The 26,256-nt window shown below is 39.1% G+C and overlaps 1 protein-coding gene across 1 annotated transcript in view; it reads right to left on the bottom strand.

Moving 5' to 3' along the window:
- The window catches only part of MYOZ2 (myozenin 2), a 44,463-nt gene extending 28,808 nt beyond the window's left edge, over window positions 1–15,655 (bottom strand). Inside the window, exons 1-3 of the mRNA XM_070756626.1 lie at window positions 15,622–15,655; window positions 2,944–3,045; window positions 340–509 (exon numbers count right to left, since the gene is read on the bottom strand). Of these exons, the coding sequence (XP_070612727.1) occupies window positions 340–509; window positions 2,944–3,019 (246 nt within the window). The 5' untranslated portion in view covers window positions 3,020–3,045; window positions 15,622–15,655. The remainder of the gene's footprint in view (window positions 1–339; window positions 510–2,943; window positions 3,046–15,621) is intronic.
- Window positions 15,656–26,256: the final 10,601 nt, after the last annotated feature.

Here is a 26,256-nt window from a genome sequence, read left to right as displayed (position 1 = left end):
TTAACTCTTGTTCTGAATCCAAGGAGGAGCTAGATAATTGATCTCCTTCTGAGCTGTCTACCACACTCTCCTCCTCCCTGTCACTCATGTCTTCTTGGTCAGAGGAGCCTTCATCAGCAGATTCCACCGGGGGCAAAACAGGCCTGCAGCATGTGGATGTCTCCCCCACATCCACAGTCCTTGGGGCAGGAGCTGGGCCAGAGCTAACCACAACAGTTACTCATTAGCATTTTGACAAATTAAGTACATAATCGATCAGTTTTACTGAGTTTAGGAACTCATGAATTTTTCTACGACTCTCATGCTGCCTTACAACTGAAAACTAAATAAAATACTCACATTTCTTGGTTTGCTAGATAAAAAATGAAGGTTTTCATATGTGTACTTGTCTGATCTCCTTTGCCGCATTTTGAACAGTCTTGCTCCTCGATTGCTGAGTACTGATAGTTCTTCCAGCATGATATCCCTGGGAATGCTAACCTTTTTCCCAAGATCCATTTGAGGGGATTCTACAAAAGAAAACATATTTCTATGAGAATTCTCCTACATCATTGGTATGATTAATATGGTAATAGGTCAATTTCAATGTTAGATTATTCCCCCCCTAATAAAGCTGATTACTTTCAGATAAATCCCAATTCAAAAGACTACCTTTAGATAAATGATTAAAATAAGATATTGTCTTTGCAACAATACAGTGTTCCCTCGATTTTTACGGGTTCAAACTTCGCGAAACGTCTATACCACGGTTTTTCAAAAATATTAATTAAAAAATACTTTGCGGTTTCTCCCCCCTATACCACGTTTTTCCCCGCCCGATGACGTCATATGTCATTGCCAAACTTTCATCTGCCTTTAAAAAACATTTTTTAAAATAAACTTTAATAAATAAACATGGTGAGTAATAATCTAAATGGTTGCTAAGGGAATGGGAAATTGTAATTTAGGGGGTTAAAGTGTTAAGGGAAGGCTTGGGATACTGTTCATAGCCAAAAATAGTGTATTTACTTCCGCATCTCTACTTCGCGGAAATTCGATTTTCGCGGGCGGTCTCGGAACGCATCCCCCGCGAAAATCGAGGGAACACTGCTAAAGGCATAGAAGGCAATTATAGCAATGCCAGAACCTGTAATTTGAGAGAGAAAATAGTAACAAGGCTGCCTTCATGAAATCCATTCTTTTCAATGATATTAAATTATTGCTAATATATACTGAAATCATAATTACATATATCCAGACCAGTAGGTTTCAAGGTGTAGGAGATGTGTGAGAATCATTCTTATTTCCCTCCTGAATCAAAATGTGGAAAACGGTAACACATACTGGTAAACTCTTTTCCTGGGTCAAAATTGGCCTAAAATTTATTAAATGCCCATTATTGTTCTTATATTGTTTAAAAACAATTCCGCATCAAGAGAGCACACTAGCAGAAAATATGTGAATTTGTCTGTCTTCTACATGCACTACTTCTGTTGTTGTAGTATGTCTGTCCTGTAATGAAAGGATTGGTAGTGGGAATTTGGTAGTGGGGATATTTATTAAAGTTCCACATTAGAATGTGGTGGTTGTAAAGTATATTTTTTCTCATCAGTTAAAAAACCTGCTAGTGTAATGAAATGAACAGGATAAGAGTGGTTTATAAAATCAAATTATAGTATATCTGATGCAGTGGAAACTTTTATAATATATCCACCCACCAATCTAAATCTTAAATATATAAATAGAACATTACATTAAAATAAGTACTGTCATGTAAAATGGTATGGAATTTGGGAGAATGAAAAATTACATTACCAGCATCATTTTATCTTCTCATATTGAATCGAAAAACATTATTCCAGATTCTATATCATGTCTAACATGACCCCAGATTTGTTAGAAAAATATTTTTTAAAAGCTGAGGCATGAACTGGTCGCCCTAGATGAACTGTTAATCTTGCAGACAACAATTATTTCAATTTTTAAATAGAAATACAATATTGATAACTTATTTTTAGTTTATAACTTATAAGATTTTCACTTGTCGTGCAGGTGTAAGGTTTTTATTTTGGGTCTAAAGATTAAATTCGAACACTAAATTGGACAATCTTGAAGAAAGATAAGAAATTTTTGAAATTTGAATGCACAGCTATATTCATTTTTATTTGGACAGTCTTGAAGAAAGATAAGAAATTTTTGAAATTTGAATGCACAGCTATATTCATTTTTATTTGAACATGGGCACATATGTTTTAGGACAGTTTCCAAGATCAAACCTTAGCTCTGTTTTTAACATCAGAAGAAAGTGGAATATTTAAACTGTTTATTTTGAGGTGCATACATCCTATAAAATAGCATTATACTCAGTTGAAGGTTGTGTCATTCTTTGCTTTGGGAGAAAAGAAGGCTAGTGTTGATCAGCCAAAGACTTCCAGTGATGGCAAAACAGAAGATTCTGTTGCCAAATGTTTCTTAAAATAAATTATCTGGGAAGTATGCCTTGTGTGGTTGGATATGAACACAAACTTATTTGAGTGGGAGAGGTGGAGACTGAAATATAACATTTCATATAATTTGCTTTTTAATTTAAAATTGCATAGGTTTAAACCCTTAAAGATAGTTTTAAGTCAAAGATGGAAACATTTCCCTCCCCAGGAATTCTATAATACAGTGTCCAGACATTAGCATCTCCTCAAAAAAATATTCCAAAAGTCAATTCTAGGCAGAATATGCATCAGCTGTTGAGTTACTTCATTCCTCCACAGCAGTTGTTCATCTGAAAATAGCTTTGAAATGAAAAGAAGCCATTACAAAAGGATTCGTTACCATAGGCAGCGCAATAGCTGCATGAGATTATTTATGGCAACATACCTAGAGGGAAAGCTATAGGAGAAATATTGCTGTAAGACTAAAAAGAAAGATTAGATGTGACAATAGCAGGATAGCAGGTATTTAACTACGTACCATTCAGCTGGATCTCCTTCATGATGGCTGATGCTTGCTGCTTTCTCTCTTTGATCATGTCAGAATGTGAGAGCATTGTTGTGATCAGCAAAAAAATTCTTACTAGAAGAGAAGATGGTTAAATGTTATATCAAAAAGTGCATTAGTTTGTATTGTAAACCACTGCTCCAGAAGTTTACAAAGGCTATATTTTTAATCTCAATTCTTGACAAATTATACAAAATATACTCTACCACACTGCATATACACCTTAGAGCATCAACAGTTCCTTTGTTTTATTAAACTGATTATTTGACAGGTTGAGGATTGGCCTTCTTATTTTTTCTGAAGATGTTCATCTTTGCTGAAATATAGATAATTCATTTTTTTTTGTTATCAACGAAGTCAGTGTATCTGTTGCCTCAATGCTATGGATATATCCTCAATGAACTTCATTGTTGTTTTTTTCTGTTTTCAGCCTTTAAAAAATAAAACCTTTTGCAATTTCTATTACGGGGCCCCTAAAAATCAGTGACCGCATCAATTGCTGAATTAGCCTCTATTAATAAGCAACAATCTAGACAGAGAACCATCTTGGTAATGCTGCAATATCTCTCTACAGTAAATTGCCTGTTTGTTTCTGCAAGCTATTGCACTCATAGGACAATCAATGTCATTTATTTCAGGAAACAATATGCTCACTTACCTTATTGTTCAAGAAAACACTGATCTTGATGCTTTGAGCAGGATGTATGGAATTTGCTATGAATGGGGATGACCTATCCAGTCCTGAGAGGTTTCTATGCTTCTTCTAGGGTTTGCATGATGCCTAGTACCAAGACAAACTGGGGACTGACCCTCTCCCAAAAGATTGGCATCTAGCTGACATAAAGTAGCTATTTATAGATGCAAACATCCAGCCACTCATATCTTCCTGGCAAAAGAAGAGAACAGAAATGATTCTGCTCCGTGCATCACAAAAGAGCATGCATGACTTCCACAGGTTATTGAAATATTTGATAGAACAACTATACATGTGCAGCTCATCCGGCCATCACCTTTGAAAAAACTATTCTCTATGTTGTAAGTGGGCAGAAAAACATATAAAAACAAGGTCAACTAAATGTATAGCAAGAAGTAAATGAATTGAAAATTTTATTTATTTATTTATTTATTCATTTGTCCAATACATAGGAAGAAAAATAAACATGTAGTAATATATATAAGGGTAAAGTGAACTTAGAGGAGAGGATATGTGAAAGAAAGAAAATATATATGATAAGTGAGAGAAAGGAAAGACAATTGGACAGGGGACGAAAGGCACACACCAGTGCACTTATGTACGCCCCTTACTGGCCTCTTAGGAACCTGGAGAGGTCAATCGTGGAGAGTTTAAGGGAGAAATGTTGGGGGTTAGGGGTTGACACAATTGAGTCTGGTAATGAGTTCCACGCTTCGATAACTCGATTGTTGAAATCATATTTTTTACAGTCAAGTTTGGAGCGGTTCGTATTAAGTTTGAATCTGTTGCGTACTCTTGTGTTGTTGCGGTTGAAGCTGAAGTAGTCATTGACCGGTAGGAGGTTGCAGTATATGATCTTGTGGGCAATACTCAAATCGTGTTTTAGGCGCCGTAGTTCTAGGCTTTCTAGGCCCAGGATTGTTAGTCTATTTTCGTCGGATATTCTGTTTCGAGTGGAGGAGTGAAGGGCTCATCTGGTGAAGTATCTTTGGACATTTTCAAGGGTGTTGATGTCTGAGATGTGGTATGGGTTCCAGACAGATGAGCAGTAGTCTAGGATGGGTCTGGCAAAAGTTTTGTAGGCCCTTGTGAGTAGAAAATGAATAATTCTTAGTTGATAGATATAGAATGCTCTTGTAATAATAGCTAAAGTTTACTCTTGGACAAAACCTTGCTAGATATTACTCAGTGTTGTTTGTACCGAAATAGTATTCTTATACTTAAATGTAAGACCCCACATGTAATAGAGAAAACCATAATGTTAGTAGCATTCAACAGAGCACCCTTTCCTTTCTTTTAATGCTAGCTGTGCCACAACTTCAACATTAATGAGGTGGCTTACATTTGTAGCTTTGTTACTCAACAGAACAACCAGACATATGTTCATGTTCACTTCTGGTGGAAAAAGGGAGATAATTATTTCTAGAAATGTAATACTGTCCGGATATTACTGGTTCTCAAAATTAACAGATCAGATTCTGGTCTGTAAAAATTAAATTGGAATTGAATTGGTGAGGAGGGTGGCATATGAGTTGAATAATTCAATTCAATTCAATTTATTAGATTTGTATGCCGCCCATCTCCGAAGACTCGGGGCGGCTCACAACAATAATAAAAACAGTATAACAGTGAACAAATGTAATATTAAAAGAAAAGATATATAAAACCCCAACAATTAAAACCATACAACACATACATACCAAACATAAAATATAAAAGCCTGGGGGATGTGTCTCAGTTCCCCCATGCCTGGCGATATAGGTGGGTCTTGAGTAATTTGCGAAAGACAAGGAGGGTGGGGGCTGTTCTAATCTCTGGGGGGAGTTGATTCCAGAGGGCCGGGGCCGCCACAGAGAAGGCTCTTCCCCTGGGGCCCGCCAAACAACATTGTTTAGTCAACGGGACCTGGAGAAGGCCAACTCTGGGGGACCTTATATGTCATTGGGATTCATGCGGTAGCAGGCGATTCCGGAGGTACTCTGGTCCATTGCCATGTAGGGCTTTAAAGGTCATAACCAACACAATTTATTAATAAATAAATAGATCCAGAACATTCAGACGTGCTCATACATGATAGAATTACAATAGATATTACAATAAGGTTAACAATAGCTATATAATCATTGCCTAGAGAGAGGAAAGTATATAATTTAATATATAAATAGGGCACAAATTGCTATACATCTAAAACAGCGTTACCAAACTCCATTCAATCATCTGTTGCATAATTGTTTCTTCACCTTTCATAAAATTTGCCCAAGATATTTAGGCTTAGTATAACCACCATTCATAGTCTTCTCTTCTTCGGCACCATTATACTAATTCCTGATATTATATCCTGTGAACATAATTCCAAGTTGCTACATTATTTTATGAAACCACAAATAATTTAGAGACTGATTATTGCCTTATGCTATATAACTTTATTTGGGCTAGTTATATGCAGTTCTACTAATAAGTGTTCTAGAACAAACTGAATAAATTTCACATTTTATGTAAGATTATAAAAAATTGAAAAGCTATCTAAAATAAATATTTTGCATCTCTGCCTGTGTGATATGCCAATCCCATTTCAAAAAGTAAGCTAATTATAGTTGACTGAACTCTCCAATATGCCACTTACATTTCCCCCCGAGTATGCTATAATCCTTTAACAATCAGAGGTGTTCAATGGTGCAGTGAACATGATGTTACTGCTAAAGATAACAATGCGTTGGCTCAAGCTCATACAGAAACAGCACAGATCAGATGTTGTAATGGTATGTGAGAATGACCTTGGGAAGGTGAAGGGAAAGAGATGCTGGATGATCAGGTAAGGGCATAGCCTGCAGCTGCATAATGGGCAGAGAAAGAGATTCAGAAAGGAACATCCTTATTTGTTTGTTTGTTTGTTTGTTTACTTATTTATTTATTAAATTTGTATGCCGCCCCTCTCCGTAGACTCGGGGCGGCTCACAGCACTAATAGAAAAAACAATGTAGAATACAAATCTAATAATTAAAACTAAAAACCCATAATTTAAAAAAACATGCACACAACATACCATACATAAACAATATAGGCCTGGGGAAGTTATCTCAGTTCCCCCATGCCTGACGGCAGAGGTGGGTTTTAAGGAGTTTACGAAAGGCAAGGAGGGTGGGGGCAGTTCTAATCTCAGGGGGGAGCTGGTTCCAGAGGGTCGGGCCGCCACAGAGAAGGCTCTTCCCCTGGGTCCTGCCAAACGACATTGTTTAGTCGACGGGACCCCTGAGAAGGCCAACTCTGTAGGACCTAATCAGTCGCTGGGATTCGTGCGGCAGAAGGCGGTCCTGGAGATATTCTGGTCCGATGCCATGAAGGGCTTTATAGGTCATAACCAACACTTTGAATTGTGACCGGAAATTGATCGGTAACCAATGCAGACTGCGGAGTGTTGGTGTAATATGGGCATACCTAGGGAAGCCCATGATTGCTCCTTAACTTCTTAGGTGGTGAAAGAGAAAGCTGTGAGACTTGCAAGATTCTGTAGTCTTAAAATAAAATTAGCTGATCTAGTCATATTTCCTATCTGTTGTACTTAGGGAGGCTGGCAGATATAGCCTGTTGGGTAAGGAAATATTAGGGTGGTCATGATATTGCTATATAATTGCTTTTCCTGTCCTCTTGAATATCATTCTCTCTATTGCACAAGGTCCATTTACCCTGACCCATTTGTCCTTTAGGAAACTTTTTAAAAATGTCTTTTCAAACAGGTAAGTTCTTTTGACTGATGATGGGTGATTGGAAATGTCTTGTTTGCATATTTCCCCAATGTGCTGGTATTTCTTTTAATTGGCTATGTGTTGTTATGATATTTTGAATTTTTTATGCCACATTGAGTGTGGTGATATTGTAAATGTAAAGGACTTATCCATTTTTACGTTTTTATTGCAATTTAAAATATTTTAGTGTCTTTAAATTATTTACATTTATTTATTATATATATACAGTATATATATATATATATATATATGTGTGTGTGTGTGTGTGTGTGTGTGTGTGTAGATTGTTCTGAGTTCGGGTTTTGCCCTGTGTAATATTTTGCATGTTTATGCGACGTTTCGGTGAAATCACATTCACCATCATCAGGCTGAAGTTTTGGTTAATTCAAACCAAGATAATTCTTCATCCAATAAAAGAATACAAAATCACAGTGCATACTCTGTACTTACAGACAATAGTAGAACAATAAAACAGCAAAATGTCTCCCAAACAGTGATAATACCATCACTTGATTGTGGCTTCAGTTCAACATGGCCTAAAGGCCCAGAGAAGAAGCCAGATTTTGATTGCCTTTCTAGAGGCCAACGGAGTCATGGCCATCCTTACTTCAGGAGAAAGATGGAACTGGAAAAGATGCAAAAAAGGGCAACAAGAATGATAAAGGAAATGGAGCATCTCCCTTATGATACCAGGTTGCAACGCCTTGGTCTCTTCAGCCTTGAAAGATGGCGTTTAAGGGGTGACTTGATCAAAGTGTATAAAATCATGCATGGGATAGAAAAGGTGGATAGAGAAAAGTTATTTTTTCTATCACACAATACTAGGACAAGGGGGCACTCCCTAAAGCTCATAGGTAAGAAAGTGAGGACAAATCAAGGGAAATATTTCTTCACCCAGAGGGTCGTTGGTTTATGGAATTCACTTCCAGAAGAGGTCGTGACAGCTGTCAGCCTTGATAGCTTCAAGGCAGAATTAGACAGATTCATAGATGCCAAGTGTATCGATGGTTATTGAAACGGATGTCCATGTGCCGCCTCTGTGTTGGTTGAGGCAGGCAGGGTTCCCTTGAGTACCATTTGTTGAGGGTCAGGGGAAAGGGAGGGACTTGCCTTCCCTTTCTGCTCAAGATCCCCATGGACAATTGGTGGGCCACTGTGTGACACAGAATGCTGGACTCGATGGGCTTTGGCCTGATTCAGCATGGCTCTTCTTATGTTCATATGTTCTTATGATGGTTTGGCAAGAAAAGAAGAAAAGTACATTGTTCAGCATTTTAATGGTTATATCATTTTTAAAACAAAAAACTATTATTATCCCTTTGAACAAAATAATTCATTTTTCTTCCCTTCCCCCATTTTATCTCACTCATCTGTCTTCTCCTTTTACGCTCCCCCACTTTCCTACACCATTTTCAGCGGTATTTTAATGTTTAATTAAGAAATTGTGTTAAAAAATAAAGCAATAATGTGGCCAGACCTAGGGGACCAATTGTAATTTCTTGGTAGTCTTCAAAACAGCCCCATGTAGAACATATTATAATAATCCAAACAGGAAATTATCAAAGCATAAGTAGTGATGGGCGAACCCAACGGTGTTCAGGTTCAGCAAGTTCGGATAAACTTTACGCAAAATTCGGCCGAGCGTGAACCGAACCCGAACTCGAACCCAAATGGGGAATCCCTCCCACGAAGAGATTCTGGGGGTGGAGCTTAGAATCCAGGAAGTGATCACCTTGGCGTCCTTAGCAACCTGTTGGTGATGTCAAAGCTCCGAATGCCGAACACGACCCTGAACTTTGCCCGAAGTTTGAAAAAAAATTGTGTTCGTGTTCGGCATACCGAACACCGCAAAATTTGGTACGGACCCAAATTGTGTGGATTTGGTTCGCCCATCACTAAGCATGAGTGATTGACAGCAGAACATCTGAATCCAGGAATGGATGTAGTTGGTGGACAAAATGAATCTGCAATGCCTGTAGCCTCAGTTGCCCACCTACTTGAGCCATGAGCTTAGGAAGCCCCCAAATTGCACACTAACTCATAGGGGGAATGCTACCCAATCTTGATTCAAAAATATCATCCAGACTTGTGAGTCCAAAAACCCAAAGCCACTGAATCACTCCTGAGTTGAATGAAAACGTGTTTTTCTCCACCCTTAAAGCTTGCAGACAGTCTGTCAGCATCACAACAGCATCACTTGTCTGGCTAGAGATGAGATGTCTAGCTAGGCATCATCAGCATACTGTTGTTACTGTACTCTATGCTGTCAGATAACCTCACCCAGCAATTGCATGCGGATGTAAGGGCAAAGCAGTCCACATTGCAGGCATAATGTGGAGGCCTTGAGTGCTCTTCTTTAAAATTTCAACCTATTCAACTTACTTACTTACTTACTTACTTACTTACTTACTTACTTACTTACTTACTTACTTACTTACTTACTTATTTATTTATTTAAAAAATTCAATTTAATTGAATTCTGGAAATTTTGTTCAGTGTCTTAGAGTTCTTTCTATCCATTAGCTGGATAACACTCAGAAAACAGAAGAGAATGGGGCCAGGTTCGGTTTGACAGAAGTAACTGGAACATCAAGTCCAAAAAATGGGATGGATGGGATTAAATATCCAGAAAATTTCCCCCTTGTATGTGGAAACAGCATGCTGGACCCTGCTTTACTCTTATACCTTTCCCTCCAAAACAAAGAATTGGAAATAAAGGTCTTGCATCCCTTTCCTATATTTTTACCTACTCTGGCATGCATTAATTTAAAAAGAGAGAGGGAGAGAGAGAGAGAAAGGGATATCCATTAGGCACAGAGAACTTTTACCTATAGACTTGACATATAAATGTTAATCATTAAACTTGTGAAATGCCTCCAGGGACCTTTTTTTAAAAAAACCTTGGGAACAGAGCCACATTTAAATAAAACAAGATTAGTTCAGCCAGGTGTTTTCTACTGAAACCTAATTAAATGTTTGATCAAGAGCTGAACTCTAACTTTGTTGCACTAGTCTTCAAAAGCCACAGAAAGAATGATTATTCCAGTTCAAAATGAGCTCGGTTGAGAGAGAGAGAGAGAGAGAGAGAGAGAGAGAGAGAGAGAGAGAGAGAGAGAGAGAGAGAGAGAACCAGCTTAGAACAGGAGCTTAAAATTTAGGACTCCAATTTGCAAGTTTTTATTAATCACTATATAGTGATGATATACAGACGTGTAATGCTAAGACTGAAAGAGTAGTCAGTGTAAACCAGCTATGGCAGATATTTTCTAACAGTATTAGTAAAAGACCTTGGAATACTAATATCAAATGATCTAAGTGCCAAAGCCCAGTGCAACAATATCGCCAAAAAGGCTTCTAGAGTTGTTAACCTGATCCTATGTAGCTTCTGCTCTAGCAATCTCACACTACTCACCAGAGCCTACAAAACTTTTGCCAGACCCATCCTTGAATACAGTTCATCTGTCTGGAACCCATACCACATCTCGGACATCAACACCCTTGAAAATGTCCAAAGATACTTCACCAGAAGAGCCCTTCACTCCTCCACTCGAAACAGAATACCCTACGAAAGCAGACTATCAATCCTTGGTCTTGAAAGCTTAGAACTACGACGCCTAAAACACGATCTAAGTATTGCCCACAAGATCATATGCTGCAACGTTCTACCTGTCAATGACTACTTCAGCTTCAATCGCAACAACACAAGAGCACGCAACAGATTCAAACTTAATATTAACCGCTCCAAACTTGATTGTAAAAAATATGACTTCAGCAACCAAGTTGTCGAAGCATGGAACTCAGTACCTGACTCAGTAGTGTCAACCCCTAACCCCAAACATTTCTCCCTTAGACTATCCATGATTGACCTCTCCAGGTTCCTTAGAGGTCAGTAAGGGGCGTGCATAAGTGCACCAGTGTGCCTTCCGTCCCCTGTCCAATTGTCTCTCCTTATCTCATTTATCTTTTCTTCCTTTCAAATTTGTTCACCTATACTTTTATATCTTTTCTTTTATTCTTTTCTTTAGTTATATTACTACATATCTATTCTCTTCAATGTGTATTATGTATTGGACTAAATGAATGAATGAATGAATGAATGAATGAATGAATGAATGAATGAATGAATGAATGAATAAATAAATAAATATTATTGGCTAACATTAAAGTATTCAGAATTTGACAGCGGTGAATATGCTGATCTGATCCATTTTCTAACACTCCTGGTATATTCTCCATACCATATTTATTTATTTATTTTGTCAAGTAGGTATTGGTAGTATACAATGAAACAACAATGTGTATATACATGATACTAGTAAGAGAGAAACATTAGGGCAGGGGACGGAAGGCATGTTGGTGCACTTATGTACGCTCCTTACTGACCTCTTAGGAATTGGGAAATCTCAACAGTTACCTTCTGATCTTCTGAATAATGAATCCCTCTTTCTTTTTCTTTTGCATTAAAGAGAAACGTGTTTATTATAAATTATTTGGCAATTAAATTTCCTTAATGTAACATACGTATTTCAGGTTTCTTTGGGAAAAAAAAACACTCAAGGGGGCTTAAAGCAATCTATCAACAATTGCTGTAAGTGTAAACATTGTTGCTCTGATCACAATAGCAAATAGTTACTGGCTGGGTGCAACAAAAATGACGCATTAAATACTTAACTCATTTAATCAATTTCTAATTTTATTCTGACTTTTAAAAAAGTTGCCAACTTGTCCCACTTGCTAACAAGGCTTAGTTGCATATTAACTGCTCTACAAAAGCTTTGTTTTTTTGGCACAGCAGGAAAAAACCATAAATGAATTGGATTGCTGTGAAAGGAAATACTCTCCTGGATGGCAGACATCTGTCTATCTGGAGGCCAGGGCAATACTGACCTCAGTTCTTCCTCTGAAAAGTTATAGACTAAATGAGCCAACAGTTCCCACATCTGCTTCTTATGGAAATATCTTCATCACAGTTTGCAGAATTAGTCAGAAAGGAAAAACAAGCTTGGTGAGAGACGAACATAAGGATCAGCTCCTCCTCCTCCTCCTCCTTAAACATAGAAACATAGAAACATAGAAGTCTGACGGCAGAAAAAGACCTCCTGGTCCATCTAGTTTGCCCTTATACTATTTTCTGTATTTTATCTTAGGATGGATATATGTTTATCCCAGGCATGTTTAAATTCAGTTACTGTGGATTTATCTACAACGTCTGCTGGAAGTTTGTTCCAAGGATCTACTACTCTTTCAGTAAAATAATATTTTCTCAGGTTGCTTTTGATCTTTCCCCCAACTAACTTCAGATTGTGTCCCCTTGTTCTTGTGTTCACTTTCCTATTAAAAACACTTCCCTCCTGGACCTTATTTAACCCTTTAATATATTTAAATGTTTCGATCATGTCCCCCCTTTTCCTTCTGTCCTCCAGACTATACAGATTGAGTCCATTAAGTCTTTCCTGATACATTTTATGCTTAAGACCTTCCACCATTCTTGTAGCCCGTCTTTGGACCTGTTCAATTTTGTCTATATCTTTTTGTAGGTGAGGTCTCCAGAACTGAACACAGTATTCCAAATGTGGTCTCACCAGCATTCTATATAGCGGGATCATAATCTCCCTCTTCCTGCTTGTTATACCTCTAGCTATGCAGCCAAGCATCCTACTTGCTTTCCCTACCGCCTGACTGCACTGTTCACCCATTTTGAGACTGTCAGAAATCACTACCCCTAAATCCTTTTCTTTTGAAGTATTTGCTAACACAGAACTGCCAATACAATACTCAGATTGAGGATTCCTTTTCCCCAAGTGCATTATTTTACATTTGGAAACATTAAACTGCAGTTTCCATTCCTTCTTCCTCCTCCTCCTCCCTCCCCTCTCCCACAGCCTTGTCTCAGTAAAATTTATTTATTTATTTATTTATTGGATTTGTATGCCGCCCCTCTCCGTAGACTCGGGGCGGCTAACCACAATGATAAAAACAGCATGTAACAATCCAATCCAATACTAAAATAACTAAAAAACCTTTATTATAAAAACCAAACATACATACAGACATACCATGCGTACATTGTAAAGGCCTAGGGGGAAAGAATATCTCAGTTCCCCCATGCCTGATGGCAGAGGTGGGTCTTAAGAAGTTTATGAAAGGCGAGGAGGGTGGGGGCAATTCTAATCTCTGGGGGGAGTTGGTTCCAAAGGGCTGGGGCCACCACAGAGAAAGCTCTTCCCCTGGGGCCCGCCAAACGACATTGTTTAGTTGACGGGACCCGGAGAAGGCCCACTCTGTGGGACCCAACTGGTTGCTGGGATTCAAAATATCAACTTTCAGGGATAAAAATAACCATGTAGATGCAATAAGCTTAACCTGAAACCCCACCCTTCCACCCCAGTATTTCATGAAACTGATTCATTTAATGAAGTTATTACTCATTAGCATTCATTTAATACCAGACATTATTACCAGACATTTCCACAGCTGGATTACTGCATTTCTGTCTAACAGGCAACAAGTGGTCAAAATAGGAAGCTCCATATCCACACCCATCCCTGTTAAAAGTGGTGTCCCCCAAGGTAGCGTACTGGGACCTACACTTCATTCTCTACATCAATGACCTTTGCGACCTCATCACAAGCAACTGTGTTCTTTTTGCAGACCATGTAAAACTCTTCAACACCACTGATAACACAACTACCCTACAAAAAGACCTAGACTCAGTTTCTGACTGGTCCAACACATGGCAACTCCAAATCTCAGTCAGCAAATGGTCTATCCTACACATCAGCAAAAAGAATCAGAACTTCAAATACAAACTTAATAAACAAATTATCATAGATAATCCCCACTCGGTCAAGGACCTCGGAATACTAATAACTAAAGATCTAAGTTCCAAAGCCCACTGCAACAACATCGCTAAGAAGGCCTCAAGAGTTGTTAATCTAATCCTATGTAGCTTCTGCTCTGGAAATCTCACACTACTTACCAGAGCTTACAAAACTTTCACCAGACCCATCCTCGAATACAGCTCATCTGTTTGGAAGCCATATCGCATCTCAGACATTAACACCCTTGAAAATGTTCAAAGATGCTTCACAAGAAGAGCCCTTCATTCCTCCACTCGAAACAGAATGCCCTACGAAACTAGACTTACAATCCTGGGTCTTGAAAGCTTAGAATTACGACACCTTAAACATGATCTAAGTATTGCCCACAAGATCATATGTTGCAATGTCCTGCCTGTCAAAGACTACTTCAGCTTCAACCACAACAACCCAAGAGCACACAACAGATTCAAGCTTAACATTAACCGCTCCAAACTTGACTGTAAAAAATATGACTTTAGTAATCGGGTTGTTGAAGCGTGGAACTCATTACCGGACTCCGTAGTATCATCCCCTAACTCCCAAAATTTTAGACTATCCACGGTTGACCTCTCCAGATTCCTAAGAGGTCAGTAAGGGGGATAAATAAGCGCACTAGAGTGCCTTCCATCCCCTGTCCTATAGTCTCTCCTATATCTCGTATTTCTTCTCTACTATATCCTCTATAACCTTAATTTTGTATTATTGTGTATTGGATGAAATAAATAAATATTTATAAAATGAATCTTATATTTCTGTGTAGATTTCTGTTCCTAACTCTTATAAAAATGAATATAGGCACTCGTTTAGTGAAGATTATTATATTTCACACTCAGTTCTTTATTAATAAAGTGCAAATAACAGAGATGGATCTTTATTCAACCATAGTGCTGTGATAAGCCTTCTACAACATAGAGAATGCATGAGAAGTAAACTATAGCTTCTTTGTTTATGGAATTCCACTTGTAAAAACTCCAGAAAAAAGGGTTTTCCTGCTCTCCCAAGCCCTATATCCTATTGCATAGTGACCTTTGTAGTTAAGAATATTTCCCATCTCAATCAGCAACAATGCAAATTGTGCCCTCCATGCACCAGCCTTTCATATATACCATATAAATACTAGTTAGGATCCCCCCCCCCTTTGTATCAGCAAAGTCTTCAAATGTTTGACATTTGGTCATTGTTGTCATATTTGTTGTAGTTCAGTCGCTAGGTAGTGATTCTTCACAACCCCATGGACCATAGCACACCAGGGCCCTTGTCTTCCACTGTCTCCCAGAATATGTTATTGTCATATATTGATTGGTCATTAGGATATTTTTTGCCTTTAATAAAAATCTTATCCAAGCATTCTTACCTATCTTATGTCTTCAAAATGCAAGAAATTCCACTACCGCTCTCAAATTTCCAGTTTTACAACATATTTGTTAATAGTAAATGTAGGTTGATTGGGTTTGCAACAGGTTCTAATTCCATTCATTTCCTTTAAAACAAACAAAAAAGGCCAGCTCAGTGGGGCAGGAAGTAGGACAGGTGCCAAAGGAAACACCTGTAAGGCAATCCGTAATCCATGAATGGCCCTTTGACTAGCCTTATTTTAAAATAGATGACCCTTTGCTGCAATATTAATTTATTATCATATGTCTTAATCCAGGGCTCCTCAAACCTGGCTACTTTAAGACTTGTGGACGTCAACTCCCAGAATTGATAATAATTTGTGTAAAACATTTTAAAAACAGCATAAATAGCCCCTTCCCCTGCCCTGCGTGCGTAGGAAAGAACTTTAAGACAGACTAGGAAACCAAAGTTATAAATGATAATTTTATTACCCATCTTTCAACCCTTCTTTGGACCAAGAATCTATTTGATCTAACGCTTAAGACAGTGTTTCCCAACCTTGGCAACTTGAAGATATTTGGACTTCAACTCCCAGAATTCCCCAGCCAGCGAATGCTGGCTGGGGAATACTGGGAGCTGAAGTCCAAATATCTTCAAGTTGCCAAGGTTGGGAAACACTGGCTTAAGATACCTGGCTAGAAACTAGGAGACTGAGTTCTAGTCCTACCTTGGCCATGAAAGTTGGCTGACTGGTCTTGGGCCAGCTCACTTTACCTTAAAGAGTTGTTATTGTGGGGACAATGTTAGAATCACGATTATATTTTAATAGTTATGACGTGAGAGGAAATTTTCATTTATTTGCCTTTTTACTGATCAAATAAAGCAAACATATAGAATAGAATAGAATAGAATAGAATAGAATTTTTATTGGCCAAGTGTGATTGGACACACAAGGAATTTGTCTTGGTGCATATGCTCTCAGCGTACATAGAATAAAATATACATTTGTCAAGAATCATGTGGTACGACACTTAATGATTGTCATAGGGGTCAAATAAGCAATGAAGAAGCAATATTAACAAAAATCTTAGGATATAAGCAACAAGTTACCGTCATACAGTCAACATGGAAGGAAATGGGTGAAAGGAATGATGAGAAAAACAAGTAGAATAGAAGTTCAGATTTAGTAGGAAGTCTGACAGTGTTGAGGGAATTATTTGTTTAGTACAGTGATGGCGTTCGGGAAAAAACTGTTCTTGTGTCTAGTTGTCTTGGTGTGCAGTGCTCTGTAGCGACGATTTGAGCGTAGGAGTTGAAACAATTTGTGTCCAGGATGTGAGGGGTCAGTAAATATTTTCCCCGCCCTCTTTTTGACTCGTGCAGTATACAGGTCCTCATATTAACTTCACAATGGTTATATTGCTGAATTATAATATATGCAAGAATATTCAATGTTAATGAAGAATCACCATGCCCTTTAAGAACAGTTGTGCACTTAAAAACAAACCTGCTATAATTGTAATACAATTTGATATCACATATTGCTGATATTACTTGAACTTCCCAAATATATTAGCTTTTCTTATAATATATGAATTTTAATTGGTTTTATTTTCAGTTGAAATTTTATGAACTATTTTAGGCCAGTATTGAGTTAAAACTGGCAATATGTGGACGTTATGACTAATAATAATAATAATAATAATAATAATAATAATAATAATAATAATAATAATAATTTATTAGATTTGTATGCCGCCGCTCTCCGAAAACTCGGGGCGGCTCACAACAATAATAAAAAACAATATTATAGCGAAACAAATCTAATATTAAAAAATAAGCATATACTACTTTGATTAATATATACTAAAAAATCATAGTTGACAAAGGGAAACAGTTTTTGCTTCCAGAAATGTAACCAGTAGCGAGGAGAAATGAAAATTTGTGAAAAGGAAAGCCATTTTCTGTTGAAATCCACCGCTGTAAAAATGTGTCATCTTAAAATACTTCTTTTATTTTGCTTTTAATATTGACTCTTGCAAATCTTTCCAAAGAAAAATAAAAGAATGGCGTATTTGAAGGAATCAAATACCTGCTTAATATGCAACCGCTTTTGATATTCCATCTTTTTGTGGTGTTTTTTTAAATGGTTTCCGTTTTATGTTAGTTTTTCTAAGCTCTCATTCCCCAAGGAAGTAGAAGTTCAAAGAAAAGTTTCTCAGAGTCAGCATGTTCTGCCAAGTATTCATGCTTCTCTTTAGAAAGAAAAACCAAATAGCTCAACTTGGCAAAGTCTCCGCCTTTCAATGGAGGTAAAATGTCACAGGAAGAGATCCTGTTTGAAATGTGCTTTTAAGGGCACTATTAACTGCAAGTTGTTTTCTGACCCTTGGAGAGGCTGGTTTGAAGAACATAGGATGGGTTGTTTTGGTAAAGAATGCTACTGGAATGAAAAATAAACTTACTTTGTGTTTTTTCCCCTCTGGCATTGACATTTTTTACAGAAATCATCATTATTGCTTTACACATTCAAAGACATATTCAAAGAAAACATAGAAGGGTGGACCAAGCCATATCAGTTGGCTGCAAGTTGTCCTTTATCTGAATTAGATCATATATTGCTCATTGTGTTGTAGTGTGCATGTGTTTAAATGTTACTTGACAAAAATGCATGATCAGAACACCTACAAGTTTCTTTAAGAACTTTTAAAAACAATATACCGGTAAACAGATTTTTATTGTGACCTAAAATACTGTCTGAAATCTGTTCTTGCTTGTTTCTTTAGATTTTTAACTAGAGTTACTACAATGGGTTTTAGATTATTGCTAATGATTTGATGTTATCTATATTTTACAGAAATGTTTTAGTCTGAATATAAGTCATGCATTGTGGTATACATGATGTTAAGCCACAGGTTTAAACCATGACTGTTTAGTAAACCATACTAGCCGGGCTCACATGTAATGCCACATGAATGTAATGAGTGGGTAGATTCATCCATCTTGCTGACCCAAAACCCAAAACTATTTAGCTTGATATTGTTGGAAGAAATGTCAATCTAGATTTAATTCCAAGTGGAGAGAAAGACACTGGAAACAAGGAGACTGCCGGGAAGGATGGTTTTATGGTCAACAGGACCACATGGATTTGAAATCCTGGGTAGCTGACCTCATGGAGGATGTATGTATGTATGTATGTATGTATGTATGTATGTATGGATGGATGGATGGATGGATGTATATACAGTGATACCTCCTCTTACAAACCCCTCATCATACAAACTTTTCGAGATACAAACCTGGGGTTTAAGATTTTTTTGCCTCTTCTTCCAAACTATTTTCACCTTACAAACCCTGCTGCCACCACTGGGATTTCCCACCTTCGGACTTCTGTTGCCAGCGAAGCACCCATTTTTGCGCTGCTGGAATTCTCCTGAGGCTCCCCTCCATGGGAAACACCACCTCTGGACTTCCATGTTTTTGCAATGCTGCAGGGGAATCCCAGCAGCACAAAAATGGGCGCTTTGCTGGCAACGGAAGTCCGGAGGTAGGGTTGCCCAACGAGGGGAGCCTCAGCGAAATCGCAGCATCACAAAAACAGGCGCTTCGGCTGGCAAAAGGGGTGAGTTTTGAGCTTACACGCATTAATCGCTTTTCCATTGATTCCTATGGGAAACATTGTTTCGTCTTACAAACTTTTCACCTTGCAAACCTCGTCCCAGAACCAATTAAGTTCGTAAGATGAGGTATCACTGTATATATATATTGTAAGGCAGAGAATTAATCTCTAGAACACCAGATCTGATCCCTTCAGCTTTGTACCAGGCAGAGGTTATATGTTTTTTCTGTTGGATCACCCTGATATATTGAAGGAACGTCACAGCTCCTTTTTGTCTCCAGGCCCAACCCCGGGCCATTTCAAGGCAGTTAATTTATTCATAGCCAACAAACTATATATATATCGGGAGGGGGTCTTAGCAAACTTTGTAGGCTGTCTGTATCCCAGGCTGAATTTTACTTTGGTTAATGGTTGAATCTTGCTAAATGGTTGAATCTTGCTGGGTGATGCAATGAAGGGTAATTTCCTATTGTGACTGAATGGCTTTGCCCTGAAGGATAATAACCTGAGATCTTTTGTTTGGTAGATAGACTGGCCCAGTTTTTTGTCTTATAGATAAGCTGGCATCAAAATATCTGCTAGGGGCAGGTAGGTGGGGTCTTTTGTTTCTGTTTCCTTTAATATTTTTATTTCTTTTTTAGGGAAAATATTCTGCCTTTTAAATATTTCCTAGACCAGTGATGGCAAACCTATGGCACGGGTGCCACAGATAGCACACAAGCCATTTCCCTAGCTCAGCTCCAACGTGCATGTGTGTGCCTGCCAACTGATTTTTGGCTTGCACGGAGGCTCTGGGAGGGCATTTTTGGCCTCCAGAGACCCTCCAGGGGGATGGGGGAGGGAGTTTTTAGCCTCCCCCAGCTCCAGGGAAGCCTTTGGAGCCTGGGGAGGGTGAAACACAAGCCTACTGGGCCCACCAGGGGTTGGGAAACAGGCTATTTCTGACCTCCGGAGGGCCTCCAGGGTGGCGGGGAAAGCTGTTTTCGCCCTCCCCATGTATTGAATTATGGGTGTGAATTATGGAATTAAGACCGTGTGCACACACTCTTTTGGCACCCCAGGAAAAAAAGGTTTGCCATCACTGTTCTAGACTATTTCATTCTTCTACAGTGCTTCTCAACCTTTCTAATGCCGTGACCCCCTTAATGCAGTTCCTCATATTGTGGTGACCCCCAACCATATGTCTAGCCCCAAGCTGATCGGCAGGAAGATCAGAGGGACACCCCTATTGTAAATGCCTGATTGGTCGGATATAAAAATATGTTCCAAGGCACCAGAATAGTAGCTTTAGTTCCTAACACCATGGGAAATTTGTCTTTTCCCATGGTCTTGCGCAATGCCTTGAAATGATCATTCGACCCCCCGATGGGTTCCCTACTTCCAGATTGAGAACCATTGTATCTAGATAGATGGGTACTAAATTTGTTCAATATTTTAACCTAGCCATTAAAACAAAAAACCATATAGCTTAGAAGAAGCAATATCTTCTATAGTATATGTAGAACCTCTGTCCCATTCCCACCATCAAATTTACTTACGAAGAAGATATTTATTTATTCATTCATTCATTCATTCATTCATTCATTCATTCATTCATTTATTGGACTTATATGCCACCCCTCTCCGTGGACTTGGGGCGGCTTACAACTAAGACATCTCCCCCAGGCTTTCTTATATTTTATGTTTGGTATGTATGTGTTGTATGGTTTTTTAACCATTGGGGTTTTTTATATAATTCTTATTATTAGATTTGTTCCATTGTTTATACTGTTTTTTATTGTTGTTGTAAGCCGCCCCAAGTCTTCAAAGATGGGTGGCATACAAATCTAATTAAAAAAATAAAATAAAATAAAATAAAATAAAAAATAAATTTTAGTAAAAAATACAATAAATAAAACATTCTAGGCCAATTAATAGGATAATAACTTTAAAATATTTCTTAAAACTAAACATTTAAAATAAAAAAAATCACACACCTACTATCACACCAGATACATTCATTGGGCAGGGGCTGGGGTCTAATGACCCCAATCCTGGCGAGATAAATGTGTTTTCAAATTCTTACAGAAGGCAAGGAGGCCGGGGGCAGTGTGAATCTCTGGGGGGGAGTTGATTCCAGAGGGGCCGGGACTCTCACAAAGAAAGCTGAGGAGACCAACTTGGATATGTGTCTTTCTGTTTAGCATGCCAGTAATATGCCAGTAAGAAGCATGCCTTCATTCTTCCTTCAGAGTAGGAAGTCCACAGCTTGCATTCTGTAACGTTTATTCTATAGAGAATAAACTAACAGACTATTACATCAATTATTTCCCATAATTTCTGAACAACAATATTATCCCATAGGTGAGGTACTAATTTTTGAGAGCAAAGGAGGATGACAGAATTGCAATTCTCAAATAGTCAGGGTGAGATACTGATTATATTCCTGGTAATCCATCAGATGCAGATCCTAACGATAGATGTCAATTATTTCTTACGTTACAATCTTTTGCTTAAAATTTAAAATATCTGCAAGGATTTTATTTATGGCTTGCAACTCAGTTTCATATTTTGCTGGGCTGCCAAAGCTTGGGGTGCGGCTTCTGGGAATGTGGAGTGTGTTATTGACTTCAGAAAATTAAGGGTGTGTCATGTTTTTAAAAAACCCAAAATAAGGTAGCTTGGCCTTAGAGAAAGCCATTTAGACAGTTGCTTTTCATAACTAGATGATTTTTCACTGCATCTGAATTACTTTTTTTATCTATCATATTGCATTATTGACATATTTAGCATTTGGTCTACATAAGTTGACTTCTTGTACTTCAGTCCTATGGACAATAACCAAGGGTTCCCATATTAAACCTTTACTTATCTTTATTTTAAAATAATGTAAGTAGTAATACTACTAGGGTTAGGATAAAATGGGAAAACTACCACATATTTTGCTATGAATTTCTTAGAGGAAAACCTGGGTATATGTTCTGTCGAGCTCTCTGGTAGAATCCTCCCAAAAAATGCACAGATACAATTTCAGACATACACACGTTTGAAAATTTAAAACAATGTTCTTTATACCAAAAATGCAAATAAACAGAGCATTCTTTTTGTATAGCAAAGAGCACTTGTCTCCAAACAAATTGGTAATTTGTACAAGTCCCTTATCAGTTCTGTGATACTTAGCTTGCAGCTGTGAGGCAATTCACAGTCCTTTTTCTTTCACAAAGTGAAACACACTTTGCTCTGAGTTAGTTTCAAAGCGGGGAAAAATCAGCACACAAAGATCAAAGTCAGCAAAGCAGTCATGAAACACAAGGATCAGATAATCCTCCACAATGGCCAAACCCACAGGTTGCTATTTATAGCAGCCTCACTAATTACCACAGCCCCACTCAACCACAGGTGGCCTCATTTCCTTTGATAATAATCTCTCAGTTGTTGCTGCCTATGCATCGCTCTCCGCATGCGTGGCTGTGTCATTAACTCTTGTTCTGAATCCAAGGAGGAGCTAGATAATTGATTTCCTTCTGAGCTTTCTGCCACACTCTCCTCCTCCCTGTCACTCATGTCTTCTTGGTCAGAGAAGCCTTCATCAGCAGATTTCACGGGGGCAAAACAGGCCTGCAGCATGTGGATGTCTCCCCCACATCCACAGTCCTTGGGGCAGGAGCAGGGCCAGAGCTAACCACAACATTATATATAGAATATTTTTCTTGAGAGCAATACAAATATTTCAATAAGGTTTTTTTAATAAACTATTTCTATGTTTTAATAAACTATTTTTAATAAACTATTTCTACATCTTCGGAGAGGGGCGGCATACAAATCTAATAAATTATTATTATTATTATTATTATTATTATTATTTATTATTATTATTATTATTATTATTATTATTATTTCAATACAATTCAGCAAACGAGATCACTATGCTGGATTTCGTATTTCATCACCAGTCGGGCGCTTCCTAAGCACCTACGACTGCATGATGTAACGGCGAATTATGTTTGCCGATCCCAGTAAAGCGGCCTTTTGCAATTGACAGATTTTGTCATTTCCGATGGTTTTCAAATGTCCGCTGAGATCCTTTGGCACTGCGCCCAGCATGCCAAGTACCACTGGGACAACTTTCACTGGCTTATGCCAGAGTCGTTGCAGCTCGATTTTTAGATCTTTGTATTTCACTAATTTCTCTAGCTGCTTCTCCTCAATTCTGCTGTCTCCCGGGATTGCGATGTCGATGATCCATACTTTCTTTTTCGCCACAATTAGGATGTCTGGTGTGTTATGCTTCAGAATTTGGTCAGTCGGAAGTCGGAAGTCCCACGGTAGTTTTGCTTGCTCATTTTCGACCACTTTTTTGGGCTTATGATCCCACCAGTTCTTTGCTACTGGTAAATGGTAGTTCTGGCACAAGTTCCAGTGGATCATCTGTGTGTGTTTTGGTACCTCTCCTTCAGTTCGTATTAGAAATATCCTCGGACATAAGCAACATTGATTGGTTCTTTTTTTGTTTTTAAAATTGATCAATATTAAAATACTTAACTATCATTTTTGAGCCAAAACATTATTATTATTATTATTATTATTATTATTATTATTATTATTAAATACTAATAACTCCTAAATAAGTGAGTTCACTATCGATGAAACAGCATAGATGTGGTTTTGCTGTCTTCATCCCAACTTGGAACAACCCCTTATTGGAGATATCTTTGCTTGTAGAACCAAATGAGAAAACACTGGGAATTAATTTCAGCCCTTTCTATACTGGGCTGTGACTTCAGTGAATTGCAGAATGCTCTTTGCTGCTTTGGCAAAACTATTTGGACAAGGTTACATTGGGAGCAATGAGCTGGCTCAAACACAATCTTATTTTAAAAACACATACAGTATATTGTTAATTATATATTTATTTTAAGTTGACAAAGAAGGATCTTATACCTGTCAATTTCCCCAGGGTTTACACATTGCACCACCAAGACGTGAGCAAGAAATGCCATCTCCTTTTGAATTGTCACATTGTTTCTGCATAATAATACTTTTTTAGAAATACATTCATTCATCATGCTGATCTTTCTCTCTCCTCTATCTTTGAACAATTTATAATACAGTAATACCTCATCTTACGAACTTAATTGGTTCCAGGACGAGGTTCGTAAGGTGAAAAGTTCATAAGATGAAACAATGTTTCCCATAGGAATCAATGGAAAAGCCAATAATGCGTGCAAGCTGATTAGGAAAATCCAAAACATTAAGGCTTTAAAAAAAAAAAGCTGCCGGCAGACGAAGCTGAAGCGAACGGAGTGGGGGGAGGGAAACCCATGGAGATCCAGAGGGGAGAATGGGGCAGGACAGGGTGGGGAAAAATGGGGGAAACCCATGGAGATCCAGAGGGGAGAATGGGGCAGGACAGGGTGGGGAAAAACGGGGGAAACCCATGGAGATCCAGAAGGGAGAATGGGGCAGGACAGGGTGGGGAAAAATATGGGGCAGGACAGGGTGGGGGAAAACGGGGGAAACCCATGGAGATCCAGAGGGGAGAATGGGGCAGGACAGGGTGGGGGAAAACGGGGGAAACCCATGGAGATCCAGAGGGGAGAATGGGGCAGGACAGGGTGGGGAAAAACGGGGGAAACCCATGGAGATCCAGAGGGGAGAATGGGGCAGGACAGGGTGGGGGAAAACGGGGGAAACCCATGGAGATCCAGAGGGGAGAATGGGGCAGGACAGGGTGGGGAAAAACGGGGGAAACCCATGGAGATCCAGAGGGGAGAATGGGGCAGGACAGGGTGGGGAAAAACGGGGGAAACCCATGGAGATCCAGAGGGGAGAATGGGGCAGGACAGGGTGGGGAAAAACGGGGGAAACCCATGGAGATCCAGAGGGGAGAATGGGGCAGGACAGGGTGGGGAAAAACGGGGGAAACCCATGGAGATCCAGAGGGGAGAATGGGGCAGGACAGGGTGGGGAAAAACGGGGGAAACCCATGGAGATCCAGAGGGGAGAATGGGGCAGGACAGGGTGGGGAAAAACGGGGGAAACCCATGGAGATCCAGAGGGGAGAATGGGGCAGGACAGGGTGGGGAAAAACGGGGGAAACCCATGGAGATCCAGAGGGGAGAATGGGGCAGGACAGGGTGGGGAAAAACGGGGGAAACCCATGGAGATCCAGAGGGGAGAATGGGGCAGGACAGGGTGGGGAAAAACGGGGGAAACCCATGGAGATCCAGAGGGGAGAATGGGGCAGGACAGGGTGGGGAAAAACGGGGGAAACCCATGGAGATCCAGAGGGGAGAATGGGGCAGGACAGGGTGGGGAAAAACGGGGGAAACCCATGGAGATCCAGAGGGGAGAATGGGGCAGGACAGGGTGGGGAAAAACGGGGGAAACCCATGGAGATCCAGAGGGGAGAATGGGGCAGGACAGGGTGGGGAAAAACGGGGGAAACCCATGGAGATCCAGAGGGGAGAATGGGGCAGGACAGGGTGGGGAAAAACGGGGGAAACCCATGGAGATCCAGAGGGGAGAATGGGGCAGGACAGGGTGGGGAAAAACGGGGGAAACCCATGGAGATCCAGAGGGGAGAATGGGGCAGGACAGGGTGGGGAAAAACGGGGGAAACTCAAGTCTGGAGGTGGGGCATCCCAGCGGCCGGCGGCAGGTTCGTAAGGTGAAAAAAGTTTGTAAGAAGAGGCAAAAAAATTCCGAACCCTGGGTTCGTATCTTGAAAAGTTCGTATGATGAGGGGTTCGTATGATGAGGGACCACTGTACTTTCCAAGTGGGGTTTAAAATAAATAAATATATGGTTGAGACAGGAAAGGAAAGGTTGAAGAACAAGAATAGAATGGACCAACAGGGTTTATGTGAGATGTGAAATTATGTTGAATTGCAGTGTTGTCAGCAGGAGTAATTTACCAAAATACTGTATGTATTAGCTTCTCAGTAGCTCTGTGTAGTGTCTGGAGATGAAATTTGACTGAAAATATATGTGTGTGTAAACATATACACAAAACACACATATTTAGCAACAATGTAAAGCTAATTCATACCTCAT

Source organism: Erythrolamprus reginae, chromosome 7 (genome assembly GCF_031021105.1).
Source record: "Erythrolamprus reginae isolate rEryReg1 chromosome 7, rEryReg1.hap1, whole genome shotgun sequence".
NCBI classification, from domain to species: domain Eukaryota; kingdom Metazoa; phylum Chordata; class Lepidosauria; order Squamata; family Dipsadidae; genus Erythrolamprus; species Erythrolamprus reginae.
Note: the sequence above shows the minus strand (reverse complement) of the source record. Positions and strands in the feature narration are given on the sequence as shown.